The sequence below is a fragment of the Gossypium arboreum genome, chromosome 1, assembly GCF_025698485.1.
Source record: "Gossypium arboreum isolate Shixiya-1 chromosome 1, ASM2569848v2, whole genome shotgun sequence".
Taxonomy (NCBI): domain Eukaryota; kingdom Viridiplantae; phylum Streptophyta; class Magnoliopsida; order Malvales; family Malvaceae; genus Gossypium; species Gossypium arboreum.
Window position 1 is genome coordinate 10,038,088 of NC_069070.1, and position 12,989 is coordinate 10,051,076.

General features: G+C 35.8%; 1 protein-coding gene across 2 annotated transcripts; it reads right to left on the reverse strand.

Moving 5' to 3' along the window:
• Positions 1-200: 200 nt before the first annotated feature.
• LOC108483671 (DExH-box ATP-dependent RNA helicase DExH11) lies at positions 201-12,440 on the reverse strand. 2 transcript variants are annotated; one of them, XM_017787197.2, is made up of 23 exons: positions 12,007-12,440; positions 11,591-11,848; positions 11,143-11,403; positions 10,978-11,046; positions 10,670-10,745; positions 9,644-9,795; positions 9,412-9,519; positions 8,645-8,746; positions 8,254-8,454; positions 8,002-8,112; positions 7,563-7,630; positions 6,973-7,354; positions 6,134-6,289; positions 5,943-6,053; positions 5,673-5,726; positions 5,074-5,331; positions 4,226-4,335; positions 3,492-3,645; positions 2,360-2,825; positions 1,650-1,864; positions 1,297-1,535; positions 734-860; positions 201-645 (listed from the first exon to the last, which is right to left on the reverse strand). In XM_017787197.2, the coding sequence occupies exons 1-23, from the start codon at positions 12,139-12,141 to the stop codon at positions 433-435; spliced, it is 4,026 nt and encodes a 1,341-aa protein (XP_017642686.1). In that variant the 5' UTR covers positions 12,142-12,440; the 3' UTR covers positions 201-432. The 2 variants fall into 2 exon arrangements, with proteins under 2 accessions (XP_017642686.1, XP_017642684.1); XM_017787195.2 differs by having other exon boundaries at positions 9,644-9,810.
• Positions 12,441-12,989: the final 549 nt, after the last annotated feature.

Below are 12,989 nucleotides of genomic sequence, written 5' to 3' on the forward strand. Positions count from 1 at the left end.
CAAGCATTCGAAAGTGGATGGTAGACACTCTTCACTCCTAGGTTTAAGTTAAAAAAAAGACCGTTAAAAAGAAAGACGCACACTTTTAGTTTAAAATACAAATAAATGTATATAAAAATAATAAAAAGAAATGAGAGACGTGGCAGTTTTATAACCCGGTTATTGGAGTTAAAAATGGCCGGTATATCAAAGACTAATCCTTTCTGAAACAGATCAGGGAAAAATTTATGATGATTTTAAGGACATCAAATGTACAGATCAAAGTTGGAAAAAAGGTCGTGCGAACTAGGTCAATGGTATCCTGATCTGAAAGGGAAATAAATCTCAATATGTAGGCTTCTAGAACCAAGGGAAAATGGTTAAAAATCGTTTTGATTAAGGATCTATCTACTTAACTATGTCAGAATCATTAATCACAGAACAATATACATATCACACTCCAGTAATGTACAAACTAGCCGCGAAAACGATATCACGTTTTATGGCATTGGAAGCAGATTCCATTTTCTTGTAAAGCGATGAATTACCCATTATAGCTGCGGCAGTTTTGAATTCGCGACAGGTCTCATCCAGCCTGACTATTGTTCGCACTATAAGGCCTTCAGGAACATCTGTGAGCTCACAAATATCTGCAAACGGGGTTCCCTGCAACAAGGAGGATATATAATTATATATTAGGATGACAAACTAAAACCCAGATCAAGGTCTAATCAGCATGCTTAAGTTATGAAACCTTTGCCCATTCGTACACCACTTCAACAAGACCGAACTTGAGATTTTCTTGTGCATACTCCTCGGGCGTTATTGGTAATTTGAACTCTGCTTGAAGGTTACCAAGTCTTATAGCTGTGTCATACAACCTGGAGGAAAAAATTATCCAGGTTAAATTCTCACCATATCAAGGCAAGGAATGAACAGATGGAAGCTTTTCTTTTTTAAAATAAGGGGTAGGGGTTATCCAGGGATTGACCCAATATTTAAACACAAGTCCTTTGCCACTCCAGCTGTGGTTCAGTCAACAGAACCCTTGATTCAATCTAAGTGTCAATAATGACTCAGAAGTGCTATCTATAATTTCTTGCAAGGACACCAGCTGAAGCACAACTTAGCTCTTATGTACTTTCGTAAGTGTTGGGGATATTAAGCAAACCAATATTGTAAAAGAAATTTCAAGCATAAAACTGACACATTTATTACATCAGAATTGCAATGAGAATATTTAGCAAAATAATCTCTGCAAAATAAACTTCATGCAAGACTTCACATGCACAAAGAGAAAATGGAGATGAAGATAACCTTTGTTTGGCCTGAGAGAGTTTGGATGTAAGAGAAGGTTCGGAAGTATTCTTTTGCTGAAACACGAAGGCAGACATTAAAGCCACTGCCTCTTCGGGTTCAAGGTCATCAAGTTGATTCTCAAATAAACATTCAGTGCATATCAATTCCTCCCCTGAATTCATCTCACAGGCAACACGACCTTTTATTTGAACCACAAGGTCTTCATCTATATAACCAATTTCTTTCAGAATATCAATCTGCAAGAAGCTTTAAGTGTTATAAAAGATGCTAAATAAATATCCAAATCAGAAAATAAATCTTATTCATAGCAGAAGAATGGCCTAAGATATATGCACATTGCAAGGGCATACCCGGCCCTGAAATTCTGGCATCTGTTGGAGTGCTTCGTTAGACAGTTCAAATTGAAGAGCGTTAACTTCCTCTTTATGCTTCTTAATTTCTTTGGCTAACTTAATGTGCTCCTCCAATTTTATACATTCATGGCATTTGTTCTCTGACATTTTCTGCAGTAGATGGGTCCATTTGTCGTATGCTTTAATGAGATCCATGTCTTTCAATTTTAGATCTGAGAAAAGAATTACTATTAGAAAGGTCTCTTTTGATTAACAGAAAATCCTAAACCATGACCACAGATCACAACATCAAAAGGAGCATACTTAGTGAAAGAAAAGCAAAACGGAGTTAGTAGACGAGGCTTAAAAGAAACCCTCAATGAGAATCATTATCCTAAATGCTGGAAATCATTGTGTCCGCTAGGTAGGGAAAATAACCTATGAGAAACAGAGAGCAACTAGCAAGAGGCCTCGTGTTTTGATTGTTTTCACCTCAGATCTGCTGAAACACTATCATTGTCCTAAGTCAACAAAGCTGCAAAAGTGCTTGTCGGTATTTCTAAGTTTCTGAGAACATGTACAATAACATATCTCATAGCTAAAGCAGAGCATGCAAGTTGCTGAGCGTCCTAGCTTCATTTGCAACTCTAAGAAACTATCAAAAGGAAGAAATGCAGCTAAATTCACCCCAAATGTCAACATTCCGAAGGATAAAATAACATCCATACCTTTAAGTGGATCTAAGGCAGGAGGATATTTGTTTCCATTAGACTTCAATTTCAAGAGCTGCTGAACTGTGTGGGAGAAAGCGGGATTGCTAACAAATTCAAGAAGTCCAGGTAGGTCCAATTTTATCTTGCTATTGCATATACATAAGAATTCTGTATTTTCAGCTTCTCTGACCTCAAAAGTCACTCCTGCAGCAGCACCACGGTGTGGCAGTGTTATGTTGATGATACCTGAACCTTTACGTGGACCAGCAGATATGCGGTAATCTTCTTCAAGACCACGCTTGGATTTTGGTAGCAGCACATAACCTTGATGGAAGTCGGCACCTTTCTTGTCTTGCAAGTTACTTCGGTCTGAGGGACTTTGAGTCATTGATGGCACATCAGGTTTAAGAAGTAGCACAATATATGGTTTGTTATTGGCAGGAGGTGATTTCAGGACAACTCCTAGTAAATGGTCCTGGGCCTGTCAATTTTAAGTGTATAAATTTAGTATCCATGACTAAAAATGAAAAAGGCTCCACCTTAGATGGTTCAATGTGAGTAAGACACTTAAACAAGACTCTCAAACAAGAGATAACAGCAAAACCAAACCTAAATATGGCATAGAATGCTGTAGCGGCAGTAAACTATACAGGTGGAAAGAACATTCCACAAAATCAAAATGACTGCATTTTAATTTCACTTTCTCCTCATGTTTCATGTAGAAGAAGCATAAAGAACTATGCTGAAAATCAACCAGCTTTTTATTGTATGATTAGTTCATTCTCTGCTTCAAAGGTTGCAAAAATTATGCATCTTATAGGAAAAAAATTCCAAACAATATAAGCTCCAAGTAGGATGATAATCATCAAGACAATAAGTGCACAAGACAAAATTTCTCTTGGTTTGATGGGGAGGGGAAAGATACATGAGAAATTCTTAGTGTACCAACCTTCAGCTGCATGAACAATGAAACTTGGCCCTAAAACCAATGCTTTAATACTGACAGAGACAAGCTTCCTTCGGTCAGAAGTAAAGCATCATTCTCTAAATATATGTTCTTGACAGAGGTTACAAGAGCATAACAAACAGTGAAGCACCTAACTATGATTGACTCAAACATGAAAAGAACTAAATTGAAAGAACTCACTGACTGAGATTTGACCACAACCACTCTCCCTGGTGTAAGATATTGTTTGGCTACAGAAGACTGCATGACAGCTTTTATTATCTGTTCACTGTGTTCCTCAGCTTCAGTATGCATCTCATAGTACTCTTCAATTGCTGGTTCACCTTTAATACATCTACAAGCAAATGGAGACTTTTAAAGTGAGGATAAATACCAAACTTCAAAAGAGCTGAACCTTAATTATACATGCAAATTGTGACAATTAAAAATGAGGATAAATATCAACCATGAAAAGAGCTATAGACAAAGAGATAATGCTGAAAGGCATACACCAATTATTAGACTTCAAAAATGATTTCAAATGAGTGCATTATGATAATGCTACTTACATCAGAATTCAAAATGTAAATGACTTGGATTCCTTTTCATAGAATGCCATTGAAATTACAGCAAGAATCAAAACTGTAACCACTTTATGAATCAAAACTTTTTGTCTTTCTATGCTACTTTCAGCACTAAGAAAAATAGTTTAACATGCAACACAGGATTTATGACCAATGCAGTTTAATCCCCAAATATAGAACTGGTCAAATCACAGAACAGAAACAGTACAGTTAGATTAGTATCAGTTTATAAAACAGCTGAACTACCAAAATGTGCACTAACACAAATAACAAAAGCATATTTTGTGGGAGGAAAACATTCAAACCTCACAGACATGTTGGCAATCAAGTTTTTACCATGCAAACACTTACTCTATAGTTTTCTTTGGCTGTGCAAGCTTTCGCAATAGTAGTTGCTGTTGCTCTGGAAGTTTCTTCTGAGCATGAAATTCAGCAAAACTTCGTTTCAACATGTCCTCTACCTGGAATCAAAGTCCACTTATATTTTCCAATCAATGCAAGTAAACAAACAGAAAGCTAAACTTTGTATAATATAATTGTATTTTATCCGGAAAAATGATAAAATCCCTAAAGATCAGTACATGCCCACAGATAAGAGAGCACCAATTTTTTTACTATGCAAGGTTAAATTAGATCCTTTGGACCCAACATGTCTAAAAGCTGAGGCCAAGCATGTTACTGTCAACAATATTCTAGGGTTAGTATTAAGAACCTAACATCTAGCCTTAAAGAGTGACAAACTATTTCACCAGGTCATAAAAAGCATGTTACTGTCTAGTTTTCTAACGCAAAAAAAGATTGACTGTTCTTTTGTTCATTAGTAATATAAGTTCCTGTTTCAATATTTAAAAAAAAATATACAAGTTACTGATAAGTATCCTCATTACTGTCGTTAATAAACACACCAGCCCCAAAAAGGAGAACCCCCCCCCCCCCCAACTTGCACAAGGTCTAAACAGAACCCAAAAGGGGTTTATATCAAATCAAATATCAACCTCACAGAAGAAAAGAAAAATGAAAATCAAGGAAAGCTGCTAAAACTAAACCATAATATACTAGAGATCATGGAGCGTGAATAAAAAAAATCGAAGATGTGCAATATCGTATATTTAAAAAAGTCACTCATCCATGCCCAGCAAAAACTGAAACAGTCATGCAGTGGATAAATAGTTCCTGTTCACTCCAAAACTATGAAGTACCTTCAGTTCTTCGACACGAAGGAGATGCAGGATCATGATGTATGTCAACCGGAATTGAGATTCAAGCTTAGTTGGAGTTCCAGTTATAACATGTTTCAAATCACTCTCTTCAGGGATTTCATCACGACACATCACAATAACTGTACCAATTTTATCAAGTCCTCTTCTGCCAGCACGACCTGCCATTTGAGTGTATTCCCCAGGAAGCACTGGTCTAAATTCCTTGCCATCAAACTTCCTTAATGTATCAAATACAACCTTCAAAAAATCTTAATTCAAGTCAAAATCACATTAAAGAAAGCATATAGAAGTATTCCAATATGCATAGGTTAAAGAAGACTTATGCTTCTATAACAAAACGTGCTAATTTGTGTAAAAGCACATATTAGCATTTGGCAATAATAAAATACAAGAACAAAAAGAGAGGACATCTTGTGCAAAATAACAATTTGTAGGCTCATATTCCATGCAAAAGTTGGAATAGACAAACTCAGTCTTGAGTCCATCTAATTAAGCAACCCAAGATGGCAGTCCAGGCTATGCAATATGTAACTGCAATCCTATTTGGCACCAATAGGACAACATCAAATATCACTCACCGTTCTGGCTGGAGCATTAACCCCCATTGCAAATGTCTCTGTTGAAAACAAAACCTACAACAAAAATAACAAGCAATTACAAATTTGCCCATCTAAACTATCCAAAAGAAAGCAAAATACAAGCTAAAACAAACTCCTAATAACATCAAACCAAGATAGGCTCCAAAATAGATTCCTACAAACACAAAATGCAGCATCATTTTGAAAGCCAAGCAATAAAATGTGGATCTTATGCTGCATCAAACCAGTACAGCACTTGACTGCTTTTACCTTAATCACACCTCGACAGAAGAGCATCTCAACAACTTCCTTAACAATTGGAAGCAAACCTGCATGATGTACACCAATTCCCCTGTAAAGAAGGTTCTGAACTCTGACAACCTACATCTCAATCAAATTAGAACTTCTGAAATAAAACGGATTTATACAAAAGTAAAAATTGAATATGTAGAATACGAAACCTGGGGCAAGTTACGATCAGATCCCTTCAGCCGTGAAAAAGCTTTATCACAAAAAACTCGAATCTCACTTTTCTCAGAACTACTAGTGAGGTCAGTTCCTGAGATGCTGTCAGCAGATTTATCACATTGATTCTTTGAGAAACCAAATATAACCACCTACATAATTGGTAATAGTAAAACTGTTAAGAAAGAAGGGGTAAAAATGTGGGGAAGAAGAAACATTGTGTGGTTCTGTAAACATTTTTGATAACTAATGAAGGCATCTAGGGAATAAATTCAAACAGTCCTGGTAAAATTGGCAATGCAAAAGTGCATTGATTAAGGATGAACATAAAAGTAGCATGCACACCCCAGACTTATTGTTTCTCAGATGTGATCACCAGAAAGTGATGTCCACTTAAAACAGTCACTGAGATCAAGAAATATATATTAGTAATCAACAATACTGCTGAGATATATCTGGCAGCACTTTTTTCCTATTCTTTGCCTCTTTATTGCTTCTCGAAGAAGGTCGATTGCAGTGAACATTGCAAGTTTTGTGGCAGTTATTAGAACTGAAATATAATCCCATTAAAAAAAGCGTTTATATATCAGAAATGAACAATACTGCAGATATATATCTGACAGCACTCTTTGCCTCTTTGTTGCTTCTAGAAGTTTTTTTTGTAAGTTGTTAGTCTCTTTTAAATTGTTGTGTTTTGCATTCCATTTCTTGTTTAAGACAGGAGAAACAAAGAAGCCAACTGAGAAGTCATTATCATCTTTTTAAAATACAAACTAAACCAAACATGCTGCACAGTTAAAGAACATATGCAAAATGATAGTACAATGAAACTTACAGGTAATAGTGACTTCTTTGAAAGCTTGTCAATAAGCATCAACCAAGTTGTTCTCCTAGAGCCCCAACTATTCTGGCCACCTCCATTACTTTGATTCCCCCAACCAGTTCCAGTATAATTCCCAAAAGTTTGGGGACCAGAATGCTTATTTTGTTTCCCTCGGTTAAAAGGTTCACGTTTCTGACCTCTAGCCCCATCCTGAACTGTAGAAGATCCACTATATGAACCAGTCCCACCACTAGTTGCACTGGAATTCTTTTTCTTGTAAGCATCTTTAGCAGCCTTCAGTCCCTGAGGTATAAAATCTTCTCTCTCACATATTTTGTAAAGTTCTCCAGAATAAAACAGGCAATGCTCCAGTGGGACTGGTCTTTTTGTTGTTCTGAAAATGGAATATCCAACAGGAAGCTAGTGTCAGAAGTTAACCCTTATGGATAGCATAGATCTTTTCAGCAGTATCTAAAATTTTCAGCAGAAAAGAAACCAAAGAAGGCAGGAGCAAAGGAAATAAGTGAATACCAATAGTTTGGAACGGCAAAAAAACTAGTGATACATCTAGCTTCAGCCATGAACAGAGATTTACTACTTACCCAGTGACACGAATTTTCTTTTGCTTTGTGCGACCAATCCAATCAGCAAACTCAATTGTATTAGGCACCTATATATTATTTTACACTGACATCAGGATGTCAAATTGAGGTATAAAGATAAACAAAGAATGGAATTTTTTATTAAAGAAACAAAATGTATTAAAGAACCGAATAGAACGTCAAGAATGGTCGTTTTAATTGTTAATTTTTTAAAGCCACAAGAGGGAACTCATCAAGATTATAATCTATTGCTGATGTTCATCACCAATAGTATCAGGTTTCATCAGGCAAACAGTACAGGGTGCTTTTCCCAGTCACCGAAATTCTCTCTCCACTATTCAAGATAGAGGATCCCAAAAGAAAGGTGTAAAAGTTCCAAGTTTGTAACACATAAAACCACTAAGCTTATAGGGAACTCTAATGCTAGAGGAGAAAGTACCGTGGCTGAAAGGAGGATGATATTAATATGCCTTGGAAGCATGATTATGACTTCTTCCCAAACCACACCTCTTTCAACATCATTCACATAGTGCACCTCATCAAATATAACCTACATTTATATAGTCACAACAGAAAGCAACATCTTAAATATAATGTTCACAAATTAGAGAAAAGAACTAACAAGAGCGTTCAGCACCAAAAGTAATCAAACTACTATGTAAAGTAATGCTACAAAAAGCAATCCCTTTACCCATTCAATATCGCGAATAATATCTGCACCTCGATAAAGCATTGACCTTAAGATTTCAGTTGTCATGATGAGACAAGAAGCCTCTGGTCTCAAACTAACATCACCTGTGAGAAGGCCAACATCAAACTTCCCACAGAAATCTCTATACTTCTGGTTGCTGATTGTTTTAATTGGAGCAGTATACACAGCTCTAGTGCAATGCTGCATGACAAGAAAACCTATCAAAAATCTTGAAACTAACCCAAATTCGGCATAGAACTTCAGAAACTTGAAAATAAAAAAGATATGGCCTGAGGTTCTTAATCAATGTGAGCAATTTGTCACATCTCCAGCTAACAAAAAATTAAAACGTCTATAGATTTACAAGCAAAAACCAAAATAATTAACGTACTTTTGATGCCAAAGCAAATGCATATTCTGCTACAACTGTCTTTCCAGCAGATGTATGTGCCGCCACAAAAACAGATTCCCCCTTTTCCAGATAATAAATAGCCTGTAATCATCACCAAAAAAAAGTCAAAATATTAATGTGAGCAGTTTGTTATAGAAGATAAAGAGATGTCCTTGTAGGCAAAACAGACTGCAAGTCATAAGCTGGGGGGGAAAAGAGAGAGAGAAGCAACCCATACAAAGGTTTTATAAGTGGATGAACTTAAGGCAATTATATTATCCACATGTACTAATAGAAACAAACTCCAAAGAAAGAAGGAATTCTTTGAAGCACTTATGAAAAACTATTTCTATTCAGTTCAAGAGATATTCAAATCAAAATGTCAAATAAACAGAATACATCAAGCACTCAAAAATGGAAAAAACAAAAATTAATCCAATCAGGTAAAACTGTAAAAGGGCACTGCTCAATGCTTTGTAAATGGGGAGAAGAGTGCAACAGAGATATTACACTTTAGCAGTGTACAAGCTTGAGCAATAAAAAAAACCAAAAGGATGGCATTGACATTTAGATGTACTTTGGATCACTTGACCAGACAGGATCCACTAAAGAAAAGATTCTTAGTAGAATATGAATCATGTAAAAGAATCCATTTTTATTAGAAGTTAAAGGATCAATTATTTTCAGAAGTATGGAAACATCATTTTCTACCCTAACCATAATAATTCTATTTCAATCAAATGATAAATCAATTTCAAGGTAGGTACCTCCTTCTGGAATGTATCCAACTCAAAAGGAAACTCAATTGCCATGTCAGGAACTAGTTCATAAAACTGATCAGCAATCCACTCACTACCTCCACTAACAGCCCAAGCCTGTAAATGAATGGTTTAAGTAACAAATCATTGCCAAAAGGTAATAAAAATAATAAGGGTTGCACAGGAAGGGAGTGTTCCATATGTGACAAGATGTTGGAAACTGCTTTCTCAACTACTTTACCTCCTTTTGTTGCTGACCACCCTTATCCCTGCCATTATCTACTTTTTCAGCTTCAACTGACAAAATCTCATCCAAAGCAGATGATCCAGTATCAAGAGTGTTGAGAACATCAACTTGGTTGGCTTCAGCTTCTGACTTAACAGAATCTGATTCTGTTGAATGCCCTTCTATACAAGTTAGCAACAAAACCAATGGATTACATGAACAAATAAGAGGGAACAAAATATATCAATCAAACAAATATTCTTGGACTCTAGCTTGCAAATCATGTTTGAACATGAGTAAAATGGAAGTGAAATTTTCATTCATAGGTTAAAAGTTCACAGCATTCTTACATGGGTAGACTAGCAAGCCAAAATGGAAAAAAGCAAGATGTTCAATTGACAACTTGTCTTCTAAAGGGGCAGGGTCATATATATTGAGAAAGGTCACTCTTTAGCACATGGACCAGCACTTTTTTTTTTTTCCAAGGCAGATTCAAATAGAGTACCCAACTGTTAAAAGGATCCAAAGGATTGTGACAACCACAAGCAACTTAATGTCATTCCAAATAAAATAAAATAAAATAAAATAAAAATATCTTGATTACATATACAAAATTCCTCTCATGATAACAATATAGGGTTTTTTTTCAAACATTTGCCCAAATGAATTCGAGTGAATATACAATCCACAATTGTAAAAAGGGTTAGAACTTTTTTAGCAAGTAGGCAACCTCCAGATCTAGAACAACCATGATGCGCCACCACAAGTCGGTTTCCGAGATCATGAAAAGACCTATTACTATCATCTGCTAACTTTGCCACCCGCAGCCCAGAAAAAATAAAAGAAGAATAATGCATGAACGCTTCTCTAATGGAAACTAAATCTCAATCATGCATAGATAGTTAGATACAGTTTGTTTTTCATTAGCCCAACAAAAGCAAGAAAAAGCTCTTCAAGTACTTTCATACTTTTTTGCCCATGAGACCACAACTTTACAAATATCTGCACAAATGAAGAGAACATAGTTTGAGTGATGCATACCATCTTTGTCAAGTTCTACAACATCCTCTTCCCAAGCTTTCTTGAACAAGTCATCAAATTGTACAGACAACTCACTCTGCAAACACCATGAAGATGCAAGGAACGGATTATACATAAGACATGTAATGATTTTCATAAATGTTTTTGGGAAACTCACATCATATATATAATACTTGTATTATTTTCATGAGATACACCAGGTTGAAATTCATTCAGTCCAGACACTATACATGCAAAACAAAGTCCAATAACAAATAGACTGGTAGTAGTTTCAAGGGGATTAGAATACAGCAATGAAGAAGACTAACCAAATTTCCAACTGATGTGTCATCAGGTGCACTTTGGTCCTTGTAAACATTCCATGAGCAAGGATGTGACTTTCGAATTGGAGATGCAAAAGAATTAGGAACAGGAAAAAGCTATGATCTAAAAGGAAAATAAATTCAAGTTCAATGGTTTAATTAGAAGATCACCATAAGATCACCAAGTTTTAATCCTTGCTTAAAGCCTGGAGGAATTGTCTGAGCAGGACCACCATTTAGCACCTCACGAACCCACTCACCATTAGATGCACCATAAGGAAATATCCTCTCTAAAGATTGATCCTCCAAGCCTCCTGGACGAAAAGGGCGGTTATTAATGCTTCCTCTCACAATATCATTGGCTGCACCATTAGACGCTCGTGGAAAGGATCCACGAGTTTCACCTCCAACTATTATGTCTGATACGTCCACCTAAACAATATAAGATTCCAGCTCTACTTATTAATGAAATAAATAGAGAAATAATCCTATACCACTGGTCAATGTCAAAACCATAAAAAAGGGGACAAAAACTGAAGTGTAGAATAAGCCCTTTTTTTGGTTTTACTTTCTCAAGGGAATGCATACAAAATATAATAGTAGCAAATGCAAATCCTACCTGCGTTGAATTAGGCTCCCACTTTCCTTCAGTTGATCCCTCCTTACACCGTCTGAAAGGTAATTCCCAAACTGGAACCATTATAGCTCTTGGCATTGATGGCTCCAATGGTATTTTTGCCCTGGCAAACCAGTCAAAATCCCATTGCTTTCCAGCTTTTTCAGGAGAGAAAGCATCCTCGTCTAATCTTGGCAAAAGATATTTCTCCTTTATGTGCTCCTCAATCGATTCAGGTGTTTCCGTCGGAAACGCAGGTGGCTGAAACACAAATATATATTTAAAGAGGTTACTACGAAACCCTAGACACCGGCAAAGCAACTCTGAACTTAAACCTTCTCCACAACAGTTAAAGGAATGTAAAATCCAAACAATTGTTAGCTGTTTGAATATGATATAAGTGAAAAGAAGGAACTTACAAGAACAAAGTCGGGGAGGGATTTGATAGGGTTATCACGCTCCTCGGTATAGAGAGGCTCGACTCTGAGGTGGCCGCTGTAGCCGGAGAATCCGACTCGGAAACTGAACCCGTTTGCTGCTTGGATCGGTTTCATTTGCCGTTGGTGAGATGTTCCGGGAATTGAACGTTTTGTAGGGCGCTTTAATGTGTGATTTTGATTCGAAAGCTTTTTCGCGGGTTTTGAGTAAAGTCAGACAAGGGAAAGCATAATTTTCTGAGTGCGGGCTGGCTTGTGTGTGTGCGTGCATTGAGCAGAGTTTGGGACCTTGGGGCCTTGTTTGGCTGCTATGAATTCAAAACTTATTAGGTGTGAAATTAATATTTCAGTTTTGGTTATCTCATGAATCAGATAACTTTGAGGTTGTTTTGGATTTTGTGCTATTTGAATTTAGGGATTGGATTTTTCAATTAACAGTTTTGGATTAGTTGTTACTAATTCCGTATTTAAATAATTTTGGGTTCAAATTATTTAAAATTCATATTGCTTTAAGTATGAGTTAGTTTAACTTTTGATTAATTCAAGTTTGAATTATTAATTTGTTTTATTTAAAAGATATTTTATGCTATAATTTTAAATTCTAATAATTTCATGTTTGAAAAGCTTAGATTCAAATTATTTTAAATTCTTACAAATTTTCAAGTTTGAGTTAGTTTAAGTTTTAGTTTATTTAATATTGAATTGTTGACTTTCTATAGTCAAATCAAATTCGATTAGATTTAAGTTCATTAATTGAGAAAAAGTTTCCAAATTTGATTAAGAGTCCTTTGAATTCTATTTTACCATGGTGAGATGAAATTTTTAGGAAATATTTCATGGGATTTGGATGCAATATCTTAGTTTCAATAAAAAAATCATATGGTAATTAAACACATAAATTTATTACAAAACTAACACCAAGTAATAAAAATAAATATTACATTAATTATAAAATTTTGCTTTAT